The 12,760-nt window shown below is 52.0% G+C and overlaps 1 protein-coding gene and 1 pseudogene across 1 annotated transcript in view; one reads left to right on the top strand and one right to left on the bottom strand.

Moving 5' to 3' along the window:
• The window catches only part of LOC134433883 (zinc finger protein 239-like), a 65,551-nt gene extending 56,885 nt beyond the window's left edge, over positions 1 to 8,666 (bottom strand). Inside the window, exons 1-2 of the mRNA XM_063182583.1 lie at positions 8,637 to 8,666; positions 3,301 to 3,592 (exon numbers count right to left, since the gene is read on the bottom strand). Coding sequence (XP_063038653.1) covers positions 3,301 to 3,592; positions 8,637 to 8,666 — 322 coding nt within the window. The remainder of the gene's footprint in view (positions 1 to 3,300; positions 3,593 to 8,636) is intronic.
• A 599-nt stretch (positions 8,667 to 9,265) lies between these two features.
• On the top strand, positions 9,266 to 10,283 carry LOC134433882 (zinc finger protein 418-like; annotated as a pseudogene).
• Positions 10,284 to 12,760: the final 2,477 nt, after the last annotated feature.

Below are 12,760 nucleotides of genomic sequence, written 5' to 3'. Positions count from 1 at the left end.
TGAGTCCAAACCAGGCAGATGTGTTCCATGTTCCCTTGACTTCATGGATCCTAACACTGTCACAATGGTGTCCTTGATTCCATGAGGTCTGGCAACGTCACAATGGCTTCTTGGTTTCATGAGCCCCAACAGAGTCACAAGGGTCCATTGGCCCCATGCAGCCCCGCTGTGAAACAATGGCTCCTTGTTTCTATTTTAAATCAATCACAATCAAACCACAGTTCGATCATTGATCCTTGCTTCCATAGGCCCCCTGAGCTGCACAATAGTCTCCTTGATTCCCTGATGCCTGGATTCCACAGTCTCACCATCGTTTCCTTGGATCTCCATTGTCACAACTAACCCATGGTTCCATGAGGTTCTGTAGAGTCACCATGGTCGCTGTCAGAGGGTGGATGAGATCAATGTCCTGAGACACCTTGGGATGCTCAGAATGCCCGTGTGGGGCCAGGGCTGGGTCAGGCCTTGGTTTGTGGTGGGACAGAGCCCCGCCCCCAGACCTGGCCTGGCAGAGCTGTCAATCACACAGCAGGGGGTGATGTTAACCGAGCTCTGATTGGCCCAGCTGTCAATCAATCACACACTAGCAGCAGGGGCTACCCTGGCTCTGATTGGACAAGCAACTGCCAGTCCCACCCCAGGGGCGGGCCCATGAAGGCCCAGGGGATTTAAAGCCAGAGCACGAGGCCCAGCATCTGGATCCTGCTTTCTCCTTGGGTTCCTCTGTTAGTGATGCTGGAACCTGAGCTGTTGGTACCTATGTGTGTGTTTTTTTATGGATCTTCTGTCTTTCTGTTCTTCTCTAGTTCTTCTCCGTCAAATCCTACTTACCTGGAAAATTTTTGGGTAACTTCACATGTTAAGGATTAATAGATTTTAGATTAAATGTGTGGGAATCCAAGGCATATGGAATATTTCTGTCTGCTCTGAGGGGTCCTGACCCCCAGAGAAACACTGCCTTTCACCTTCACCCATGGAGAGGACTTCCAGGAATTTGAGAACTATTAGAATTTTCCGAAGTGTGACATAGTTTAGAGGGTATTATGCTATGTTCCTTGGGTGAGAAATTTAGGTTTTGGGGTTTTTAGTATGGTGTAGAAAGGCAGCAAGATGGAGGAATTGGGGTGTAGTCCCTGTCATCTTCATTCTACTCCATTTTCTGCAGTGTTGGTGGCACAGGGTGATTGGTCAAGGAAAGCACAGTGCAGACATTATGTGGACAGTCAAGGGATGAGTTATGTGTAGATAAGTAGAAATAATACACGTTTTAAGAGTTGATTGGATGAGACAACTTTAAAAGGCCTTGAAACCGTACATTTTAGAGCCATTTTGAGGTGTTTGTTCCAGCATTCTGAGCCTCCCGTGGACAGCAATGCAAAACTTTAGATAAGATAACAATAAACAAGAAGCTGAAGACTGAAAAAGTCCCATGCACTTCCTTTTACCTGGCAGAGAACTGCTACAGCAGGATTTCCCACATCGAGAGAGCCCCCAGAAAGGCCCAACATAAAACAACCATCAATACCTGGTGCCCTGACAATGTTTGAAATAAGTAGGCTTTTTTCCATAAAGTTGTTTACTGAAGGGTGTTGTCTTAATTAGCCATTCATGTGAAATGTGTTGATAAAATGACCAATGAGGTCCACCTGAAGATGTAAAAGTCGATGTTTGAATAAATGGGTAGGTTTTAGCCCTTAGCCTTCTGATGTGAGTCTGTCTCATCTCTGACTAAGTGGTGATATGTGGGGATCTGTGGGGGCTACGGGGGATCCTTTCTGCACTTCATGATCCAACAGGAGCTTCTCTAATATTAAACTTTGCCTGAAGTTCCCACTGTGCCCATGACAGGAACCCCTGTGAGTGTCTGGGATACCCTGGCTCTTTGGCAGCCTGGGGACTCCTGGGATGTCACTGGGGAGCTGCCGTGAGTGCCTGTGACAGATCGGTGCCTTTGCAGCCCAAGGTCCCCTGGGATGTCACCATGGAATGCCTGTGACTGCCTCTGACCACAGGGCTCTTTACCATCCCCAGAAAGTCCTGGGAGGTCTCCATGGAGCCCCTGTCTGTGCCTGTGACATTCCAGCTCTGGAACAGCCTGGAGACTCTTGGAAAGTCCCCATGGAACACCCTGCTGCTATGGTCAGTTTCCATGGTAACCATCACCAGCCTCCTGTTCCTATGGTCAGTTTCTAGGGCAACCATCACCAGACCCCTGTTGCTATGCTCAGATCCTTGGCAGCTCCATGGAGACCCCATGCCAGGGGTGGTTGCCATGGACACCAGCTCAGGCCTGCAGCCAGAGCCCGTTGCCATGGCAACCATTGGCAGCCCCATCCCCAGGCTCACGGGATCCCAGAACCACAGAATTGGCTGAGCTGGGAGGGACCCATCAGGATCCTCCAGTCCAACTGCTAGCCCTGCACAGGACACCCCAACAATGCCAGCCTGGGCCTGGCAGTGCTGTCCAAACGCTGCTGGAGCTCAGAGAGCCCTGGAGCTGGGACCCTTCCCTGGGGAGCCTGGGCAGGGCCCCAGCAGCCTCTGGGCAAAAACCTTTTCCTGACATCCAACCGGAGCCTGCCCCGACTCAGCTGCAGCCGTTCCCTCCACTCCTGTCCCTGGGCACCAGAGGCAAGAGATTCCCACAACCCCAGCCAGGGACCCGCTCCCAAGGCTGTTGCCATGGCCACCAGGGCTGGGACCAGCTGGGATGCTCGGTTTCCATGGGCCGGGGTTCAGGAATGGGATTCTGCAATTTCTTGCTCTTCCTAAAACCACGCTGCCCTCGCTGCCCTTCCACCTCCCATGGAAAGCACAAAAGGCAAAGATCCTAAGCTGGGATAAGAACCATTTATTGGGAACAGCAATGAGATAAGGAACAAACAGGAACAAAAACAATATTGATAACAGAAGGGATAAGTAAAACTATTTGCAGAGAAAACTAAAACATCAACAATTGACTCTTCACGGCAATGTATTTCCTCCTGTCTGCAAAGGACACCCTTCTCCCTGGGGTGAGAAAGAGTCTCTTTTCTGCCCCTGGCAATGACCTGAGGTAGGAGTGAATGTAATGACAGGGCCATAGCCAGACCCTCATGTTCTTTCATCCCACATAATGTCATTGGCAGGGGCAGGAAAAGGGACAGGTGTCTTCCTAGCATGGATCACAGGGAACATGGATTACCAGGGCTCTTTCCAATATGGGTCCTCCAATGAGGGATGAAGCTGGAGCTGGGCATGAAGCTCTTCTGCTGTTGGGGCACTGACAGAACGTCCCTTACCGGTGCTTCCATTGGTGACTGGTCAAGTCAGAGCTCTGGGTGAAACTCTTCCCACACTGGGGACACTTGTAGGGCCTCTCCCCGGTGTGGATGCGTTGGTGGGTCACAAGGGTGGACCTGTAACTGAAGCCCTTCCCACATTCCCCACACTCGGAGGCCCATTCCCTGGTGTGGATCATCTGGTGGCTGATCAGGGTGCTGCTCTGCCTGAAGCTCTTCCCACACTCTGAGCACTTGTGGGGATTCTCCCCATCATGAAGCTGCTCACGAACCACCAGCTCTGTGATCTGGCTGAAGCTTTGTCCACCTTCCTGGCTCAGGGTGGGTCTTTCCTCCTCAGCGCACCCTGGGCTGGGTTTTGAGCCCCTCTTCCTGTGGAATCTCTGGGGATTATCTTCCTAATTAAATTCCTGGGCCATGGAGCTGCTCAAAACGACCTCCTCCTCCAGGTTCTGCCATGGGGATTTGTCCTCCCTGGTCTCCATCCTCAGCTCCTTCTCTGGGGGAGGAAGGACAAGGAGAGGATGGGATTTGCCCCCATGCCAGAGGGAAATGGAAGGAGATCCCCACAGCACATCCCTGGAAGGACGGCATTGGCAGCAGGGTTGTCCTGCAGCCAGGGGCCATGCTGGGCTGGGAGATGGAGCAGGAGAGAGGGGGAAAGGGGCAATGACTTCCTCCTCAGCTGCCTGGGTGTGCTGGGGCATCTTCCTCTTCCTTGCAGTCTCTCCCTCCATCTGGCTAAATTTTAGGAAAGGGAAATTCTGTTTTGGGAGGAAAACAAGAAATGAGCACACTAAATTTTGTACCGAATTGAAGGCAAACCAGGGGGAGAGTCTAAGTCAGAATTCCAGTTCAAAAATAAAATTAGGATCAAGGCAATGATACAGAAACACTGCCTTAAACTGACAGAGTCGGGATATAACCTGACACCATGTTGGTCAGGGTGGTGGCTGCAGTCCTGTTGGAGTGATGAACATGATTCTGTCCAAGAAGTGATGCTGTAGAAGAATCTGGTCTTCCTCTGAAGGTCCACTGGTGGTTATGGAGCTCTTGTCCTCTGGGAATCCAGTAGGCAAGGTGCTGCTGGTGTTGCCAGCCTCAGCTTATATCCAGGTAGGAATTCTTGGATCCTCCCACTGGGCGGAGCATCCCACAATGGGATGATTGAATTTTATCAGTCCTCCAGTGACACTCAATGGCCCATTCATAGAAGATATCTCCCATGGAGGGCGTTATCAGGAGTGAGTCATGGAAGAGATAAAGAACACTGCCCCACCTGCTTATAGCAGTTGATGAACATGGGGATTGAAAACATGCATTTGGTTACATCTTGCATTGCAACCTGAAACACTGGGGTAATCCCTGCTCAGGGGGTGAGCACCACCCCCCTTACCCAAACTGGCTCAGGTGTAAAACCCTCACCCCGGGAAGGCCACACACACAGGGGACAATGTCACAGTTGGCCCTGCTCCAGGTGAGGCCTCTGTCCCTGTAACTCCCTTACTCTCCCCCCTTTTCTCTTTCTTTCTAACTCTCTCTCTACCTCACATTTACTGTTCAATAAAATCCACCTTGGATTTGGTCTTGTTAGTATCTTAATTGGGGCAGAGGAATCTCTCCAACAATTTTCTTAAGCAGATTGCGACATTAGTTTGCCATAGTGGGTTCAGAGCACTGTTGTCTGACCCCAAGTGCCTTTGACAAGAGCATGGTTCCCTCCTCTGAGGAGGTTTTGGTTCTCTCTGGAGGAACTCTTGGAAACTTGGACACAGCTTCCTCTGAGCACCTTATGGGAGAACTGATGAGGAAAATGGCTGTTAGAGGTGGCCAGTGAAAAAGAAAATATTTTGTTGTCTTTCCTTGAAAAGTTTGTTAAAATCACTGGAGAAAAGGGAGCAAATGTTACCAGCGAGACTGACAAGGTTCATTCACCCCATGGTGAGGAAGACAAGGCTCCTAAAAGTCCAACAAAAAGCGCAATTCCCAAGTAACTAGTAGCTAATTCCCAAATAACTCTGGAATTCACAGGCTTGGGTTCTTTGCCAAATGTGAGAATCATTATTCTCTTCATCCCTGTCACCTTTGTGACAACTACACAGAGTTTCCCCTTCCTTTTATTAATCTGTATTGGGCCTAATTTCCACTTTTCTTTTATTGGAACCTGCCAGCAGCTGAGCTGGAGCTGTGCAGGAACCAATGAAATTTGGAATTGCCAGAGAATTTCTTCTATTGTCAGTTTATTCCTGTTTGGGATTTGTTTGCATTTCCATCACATGTGACTCTCGAGAAAATCAAATATTCATCAAAGTATTTTATGTAGGATTAAGTTTGATTTATGCCTAGTTTATTTTGTCCAGTGCCCTGGGGATGCTCAAGGGGTCTCTGTGCCTCTTGCCCTGGGGGACGCTCAGGAGGAATTTGTTACGATTGTCCCTGTCCCTGTCACCCTAGCCCATGCCCTGGGAGTGTCCTTGTCCCTGTCACCCCAGGCCATTCCCCAGGGTGTCTCCATCATTCTCACCCCAGGAAATGCCTGGGGGGTCTCCCTCCCTCTCACCCCTGTGCCAGGGGGTGCTCGGGGCAGTCTCTGTCCCTCTCAGCCCAGGGGATGCTCAGAGGTCTCTGTCCCCTCACCCTGGAGGATGCTCGGGGGGTCTCCATCCCTCTGGCCTCAGGCAATGCCTGTGCAGGGCTGGGGACCAGGGGCTCTGTGTCCCTCTCTCCGCTGAGGGTGCTTGGGGCTGGGGGGGCTCTCTGACCTTCTCACACCTGGGGAGGCCGGGGGGATCTCTGTCCCTCTCAGCCCTGCTGTGACCCCATCCAAACATCATCGGGGTCGGAGGGACGGAGACACCCCCAAACCCCCAGAACGGCAGAACCTGGGATTTGGTTTAGGGCTGAGGATTTAGGAAGGGGCTGGAATTCGGGCTGGGCTTGGAGTTGAGGCTGAGATTTGGATTAGAGCTGGGATTGGGGTTAAGGCTAGACATGGGATTGGCTTTAGGGCTGGGGTTGTGATTGAGTCTGGGGCTAAACAAGTTTGGCACTGGGATGAGAATAAATACAGAACTGTGAGTGTGTCTAAACATGGAGTGAGATTGAGACCAGGATCAGGGTCAGGTTTGGGACTGAGCTCACCCAGAGCGGGACAGGGGGGAATGTCACTGCGGGATGTCCCTGGCATTGTCCCAGCCCTCCTCAGGCACCTCCACACAGGTGGGGCAGCTGGGTGCTCCAAGATCCAGGTGCTCCCACTCTCCCACCTCAATATGAGGTGAGCATTCCCTGAGGGCAGTCCTGACTTTGACCCTTGGGGCTCTGATATCAGCTGTCACATCCCTGTGGGAGCAGCTACAGACAGGAGGAGAGATTTCCCCCCCACCTAATTCAAGTGGAAAGATGAAGCCCAGCTGCCCTTTTCTTCTGGTGCCTTCTCCTCTCCTTTTGGCAAGGATGTCAAACTCACCAGAAGCAGGAAAATCCCCATTCCCTGTGTCCTGGAAGGCTCGGGAATGCCCCTCTGGGATCCATGGCACACACTCCCAGGGGCTGGAATTCCAGTTCCCTGCCAGGAAAAGATGTTCCTGCCCTGGAAGGAAAAGCACTCAAGAAGGAGCCAAAAGCCAAGTGGAGCAAGATCCTACAGTGATGTTTCACTGCCAGCCTTCATATCTTCACCCATGGTTGTTGTCGGTCCTGGATTAGGAATTAAATCAGGGCAGGGTCTTTGGTGGGAGCTGCCCTGGGTCAAGGGAGATGCTGAGAGAGAAACAGAGCAGGCAAAGAAAGGTAGGAGAGAAAGGAAGGCACAAACACAATCAGCTGAGAAGGTGGCACTCTGAAAACAAACCAGAACTGACTGAAAAGGAATATGTCAGAACGAAATAATTTTGCACAATTTATTTACTATCAAAACACAATTTCTTCCCATTCTCACAAACCTCTTGCCATTGTCATTCAGCAGAGCTATCAGAAAATTCTTCACTCTGAGTGGATGTTCCAGGCTGCAGCTACAAGGAAACAGGGAATGGGAATTTTCCTGCTCCTGGGGAGTTTGACATCCTCAGCTGAGGAGAGGAGGAGGCACCAGAAGAAAAGGGCAGCTGAGCTTTTTCCCGCCACAAGTTCAGCCCTTCTGGGGCTTTGGGGGTGTCTCTGTCCCTCTGACCCCAATGATGTTTGGATGGGGTCACAGCAGGGCTGAGAGGGACAGAGACCCCCCCGGCCTCCCCAGGTGTGAGAAGGTCGGAGAGCCCCCCCAGCCCCGAGCACCCTCAGCGGTGAGAGGGACACAGAGCCTCTGGTCCCCAGCCCTGCACAGGCATTGCCTGAGGCCAGAGGGATGGAGACCCCTCTGAGCATCCCCCAGGGTGAGGGGACAGAGACCCCTGAGCATCCCCTGGGCTGAGAGGGACAGAGACTGCCCCGAGCACCCCCTGGCACAGGGGTGAGAGGGAGGGAGACCCCCCAGGCATTTCCTGGGGTGAGAATGATGGAGACCCCCTGAGGAATGGCCTGGGGTGATAGGGACTGGGACAAAACCCCTAGGGAATGGTCTGGGACAGGGTAAAACCTCCCGAAGCACACCCCAGAGTGAGAGGCACAGAGGCTCCTCGATCAACCCTGGGCACCAGACAAAGTAATGTTGTTTCTTGTCAGAAATCAAAATTAATCCTAGATAAAATGCCTTGAATTTGCGTTTCCCACAAGTCACTTGTGATGGAAATGCAAACAATCCCAAAATTTTATAAACTTACAATAGAAGCTATTTTGTGGCAAATCCAAATTCCATTGGTCCTGCACAGTTCCAGCTCAGCTGCTGGCATATTCTGATGAAAGAAACGTTGAAATTAGGCCCAATACAGATTATGAAAAGGAAGGGGAAGCTCTGTGTAGCTGTCACAAAGGTGACAGGGACAAAGAGAAAAATTATTCTAACATTTGACAAAGCCTCCAGCCTTTGAAAGAGAGTGACAGGGACAGGGACCTCACCTGGGGCAGGGCAAGTGTGACATTGTCCCCTGTGTGTGTGGCCTTCCCAGGGTGGGGGTTTTACACCTGAGCCAGTTTGGGTAAGGGGGGTGGTGCTCACCCCCTGAGCAGGGATTACCCCAGTGTTTCAGGTTGCAATGCAAGATGTAACCAAATGCATGTTTTCAATCCCCATGTTCATCAACTGCTATAAGCAGGTGGAGCAGAGTTCTTTATCTCTTCCATGACTCACCTCTGATAACGCCCTCCAGGGGAGATATCTTCTGTGAATGGGCCATTGTGTGTCACTGGAGGACTGATAAAATTTGATCATCCCATTGTGGGATGCTCCGCCCAGAGGAAGGATCCAAGAATTCCTACCTGGATATAAGCTGAGGCTGGTAACACCATCTGCAACCTTGCCTACTGGATTCCCAGAGGACAAGAGCTCCATAACCACCAGTGGACCTTCAGAGGAAGACCAGATTCTTCTACAGCATCACTTCTTGGACAAAATCATGTTCATCACTCCAACAGGACTGCAGCCACCCTGACCAACATGGTGTCAGGTTATATCCTGACTCTGTCAGTTTAAGGCAGTGTTTCTGTATCATTGCCTTGATCCTAATTTTGTTTTTGAATTGGAATTCTGACTTAGACTCTCCCCCTGGTTCACCTTCAATCCGGTACAAAATTTAGTGTGCTCATTTCTTGTTTTCCTCCCAAAACAGAATTTCCCATTCCTAAAACTTAGCCAGATGGAGGGAGAGACTGCAAGGAAGAGGAAGATGCCCCAGCACACCCAGGCAGGTGAGGAGGAAGTCAGTGCCCCTTTCCCCCTCTCTCCTGCTCCATCTCCCAGCCCAGCACGGCCCCTGGCTGCAGGACAACCCTGCTGCCAACGCCATCCTTCCAGGGATGCACTGAGGGGATCTCCTTCCATTTCCCTCTGGCATGGAGGCAAATCCCATCCTCTCCTTGTCCTTCCTCCCCCAGAGAAGGAGCTGAGGATGGAGACCAGGGAGGACAAATCTCCCGAGCAGAATCTTGTGGAAGAGGCCATTTTGAGCAGTGCCATGGTGCAGAATTACAGCTGGGAGGAAATGCCTCAGAGATCCCACAGGAGTAGGGGCTGCAAACCCAGCCCAGGGTGCTTTGAGGAGAGAAGACCCACCCTGAGCCAGGAAGGTGGACAGAGCTTCAGCCAGAGCACAGAGCTGGTGGTTCGTGAGCAGCTTCATGATGGGGAGAATCCCCACAAGTGCTCAGAGTGTGGGAAGAGCTTCAGGCACTGCAGCACCCTGATCAGCCACCAGATGATCCACACAAGGGAATGGGCCTACGAGTGTGGGGAATGTCCGAAGAGCTTCAGCTGAAGCTCCGCCCTCATCACCCACCAACGCATCCACACTGGGGAGAGGCCCTATGAGTGTCCCCAGTGTCAGAAGAGGTTTCAGACCAAGTCCAGTCTCCTCTAGCACCAGCAGATTCACACTGGGGAGAGGCCCAACGAGTGTAAGGAATGTGGGATGAGCTTTAGCCAGAACTCTAACCTGATCTCCCACCAGAAGATCCACACCAGGGAATGACCCTATGAATGTGGGGAATGTGGGAAAAGCTTCGGGCAGAACTCTGACCTGATCTCCCACCAGAAGACCCACACCAGGCAATGGCCCTATGAATGTGGGGAATGTGGGAAGAGCTTCAGGCAGAAGTCTCTCTGGAGCTGCCACCAGAGGATCCACACTGGGGAAAGGCCATACAAGTGTGGGGAATGGGGGATGACCTTTAGTAGGAGGCCCCAGCTGATCATCCACGAAATGACCACATGGGGAGAAGCCCTACAAGTGCCCTGAGTGTCAGAAGAAGTTTCACACCAGTTCTCATCTCCTCCAGCACCAATGGATTCACACAGATGAGAGACCCTTCCGCTGCCCTGACTGCGGGAAGGGCTTCAAGCACAACTCCACCCTCATCACCCACCGGCGCATCCACACTGGGGAGAGGCCCTACGAGTGTCCCCAGTGTGGGAAGAGCTTCACCAGCAACTCTCACTTGACCAGACACGAACGGAGTCACCAGTAAAAGAAACCCTGCCCATGCCCCAACTGCAGGAAGACCTTCATGCCCAGCTCCAGCTTTATCCCCCATGGGAGAACCCATGTTGGGAAGAGCCCTGCTGATCCATGTTCCCTGTGATCCATGCTGGGAAGACACCTGTACCTTTTCCTGCCCCTGCCAATGACATGATGTGGGATGGAAGAACATGAGGGTCTGGCCATGACCCTGTCATTACATTTACTCCCACCTCAGGTCATTGCCAGGGGCAGGAAAGGGACTCTCTCTCTCCCTGAGGAGAAGGGTGAAATTTCCAGGCATGGGAAATTGTGGCCAGGAAGACCCAGTGAGTTGTGTTTAATTTTCCCTGTAAACAGTTTTATTTATCCCTTCTGTTATCAATATTGTTTTTGTTCCTGTTTGTTCCTTATCTCATTGCTGTTCCCAATAAATGGTTCTTATCCCAGCTTAGGATCTTTGCCTTTTGTGCTTTCCATGGAAGGCAGGAGGGCAGCGAGGGCAGCGCGGTTTTAGCAAGAGCAGGAAATTGCGGAATCCCATTCCTGAACCCCGGCCCCTGGAAACCGAGCATCCCAGCTGGTCCCAGCCCTGGTGGCCATGGCAACAGCCTTGGGAGCGGGTCCCTGGCTGGAGCTGTGGGAACCTCTTCCCTCTGGTGCTCAGGGACAGCAGTGGAGGGAACGGCTGCAGCTGAGTCGGGGCAGGCTCCGGTTGGATGTCAGGAAAAGGTTTTTGCCCAGAGGCTGCTGGGGCCCTGCCCAGGCTCCCCAGGGAAGGGTCCCAGCTCCAGGGCTCCCTGAGCTGCAGCAGTGTTTGGACGGCGCTGCCAGGCCCAGGCTGGCATTGTTGGGGTGTCCTATGCAGGGCCAGCAGTTGGACTGGAGGATCCTGATGGGTCCCTCCCAGCTCAGCCAATTCTGTGGTTCTGGGATCCCATGAGCCTGGGGATGGGACTGCCAATGGTTGCCATGGCAATGGGCTCTGGCTGCAGGCCTGAGCTGGTGTCCATGGCAACCACCCCGGCATGGGGTCTCCATGGAGCTGCCGAGGGACTGACCATAGCAACAGGGGGCTGGTGATGGTTACCATGGAAACTGACCATAGGAACAGGAGGCTGGTGATCATTGCCTGCTAAGGATCAGTTTTGTCACAGGCCTTCCGAGGTGTTCCATGGGGACTTTCCAAGAGTCCCCAGGCTGTTCCAAAGCTGGAATGTCACAGGCACAGACAGGGGCTCCATGGAGACCTCCCAGGGGATTACTGGGATGGTAAAGAGCCGTGTGGTCAGAGGTAGTCACAGCCATGGTGACATCCCAGGGCACCTTGGGCCGCAAAGGCACCAATCTGTCACAGGCACTCATGGGGGCTCCCCAGTGACATCCCAGGAGTCCCCAGGTAGCCAAATAGCTGGGATGTCCCAGACACTCACAGGGGTTCCTGTCATGGGCACAAAGGGAGCTTCAGGCAAAACCTTTATTCCTTTATTGGAGAAACTTCTGCTGAGACATGAGGTGGAGAAATGACACCTAACAGCCACCGTGGATCCTCAAACCCCTGCAGGGCCCCTAGACTTCTAAAATTCCTTCAAAGAGAGGAGACTTGAAGCGGTTGGGTCCAATCCCAGCCCCAGACTTTGTCAAAGGTGTTAAAGATTAGACAGGTGGAATTGAACTTTAATGCAATTTTCCCCCCAGCATTAAAGATTGAATACCAGATAAATTTATATAAATACAGCTCTGATTTATTCTGATCATGATTAGACAGAATGGTTCATTCCCACCACAAAGTAAATGAAAAAAGGAGTTATTGTTGCAGTCTGAGGTGGTCTGCACACAACCGTCCCCAAGATTTTCTTGTGCCAATGGGTAGGAACCACGAGAGCACCAGCACATAGACACACAGACAAACACACACACAGACACACAGACACACACACACACACACACACAGAAATGCTGAAAGTGTCCAGGGGCCAAAAATAAAGACAAAGGATTGTCCAGGGTACAAATACAGGGAAAGAGGGGGCAGAGTAGAGCACCGGGGATCCAATGCTCTGAGGGTTCAGGGGCGGTACACATGGAAGGGACCAATAGTAAATGCCAGTGTGGATGGGCAGGGTTACACACTAGTGGGAAAACAGGGAAGGGAGAACTCACCAGAACATGAACATATAAGAGTTAAACGGGTAGAGAAGGCCAAGGGACAGTACAGAACTGGGAAAAATTAACATAGTGCTGCAGAGCACCATGGGGAAGCCTCTTTCCTCACCCTGAGCTGTGAGGAATGCCCAGAGCCTACAGTGTGTCTCTCCAGGCCATTTCTGCTGGCTTTTCCCTGGTAGGCTCACAGGTTTGCACAGTTGTGCAGTGTCACAATGATCTCCTTGGCTCTGCAGCCCTGCTGTGGCTGCTGTGTAACAACGGACC

This window comes from Melospiza melodia, unplaced genomic scaffold, assembly GCF_035770615.1.
Source record: "Melospiza melodia melodia isolate bMelMel2 unplaced genomic scaffold, bMelMel2.pri scaffold_28, whole genome shotgun sequence".
Classification (NCBI taxonomy): domain Eukaryota; kingdom Metazoa; phylum Chordata; class Aves; order Passeriformes; family Passerellidae; genus Melospiza; species Melospiza melodia.
Note: the sequence above shows the minus strand (reverse complement) of the source record. Positions and strands in the feature narration are given on the sequence as shown.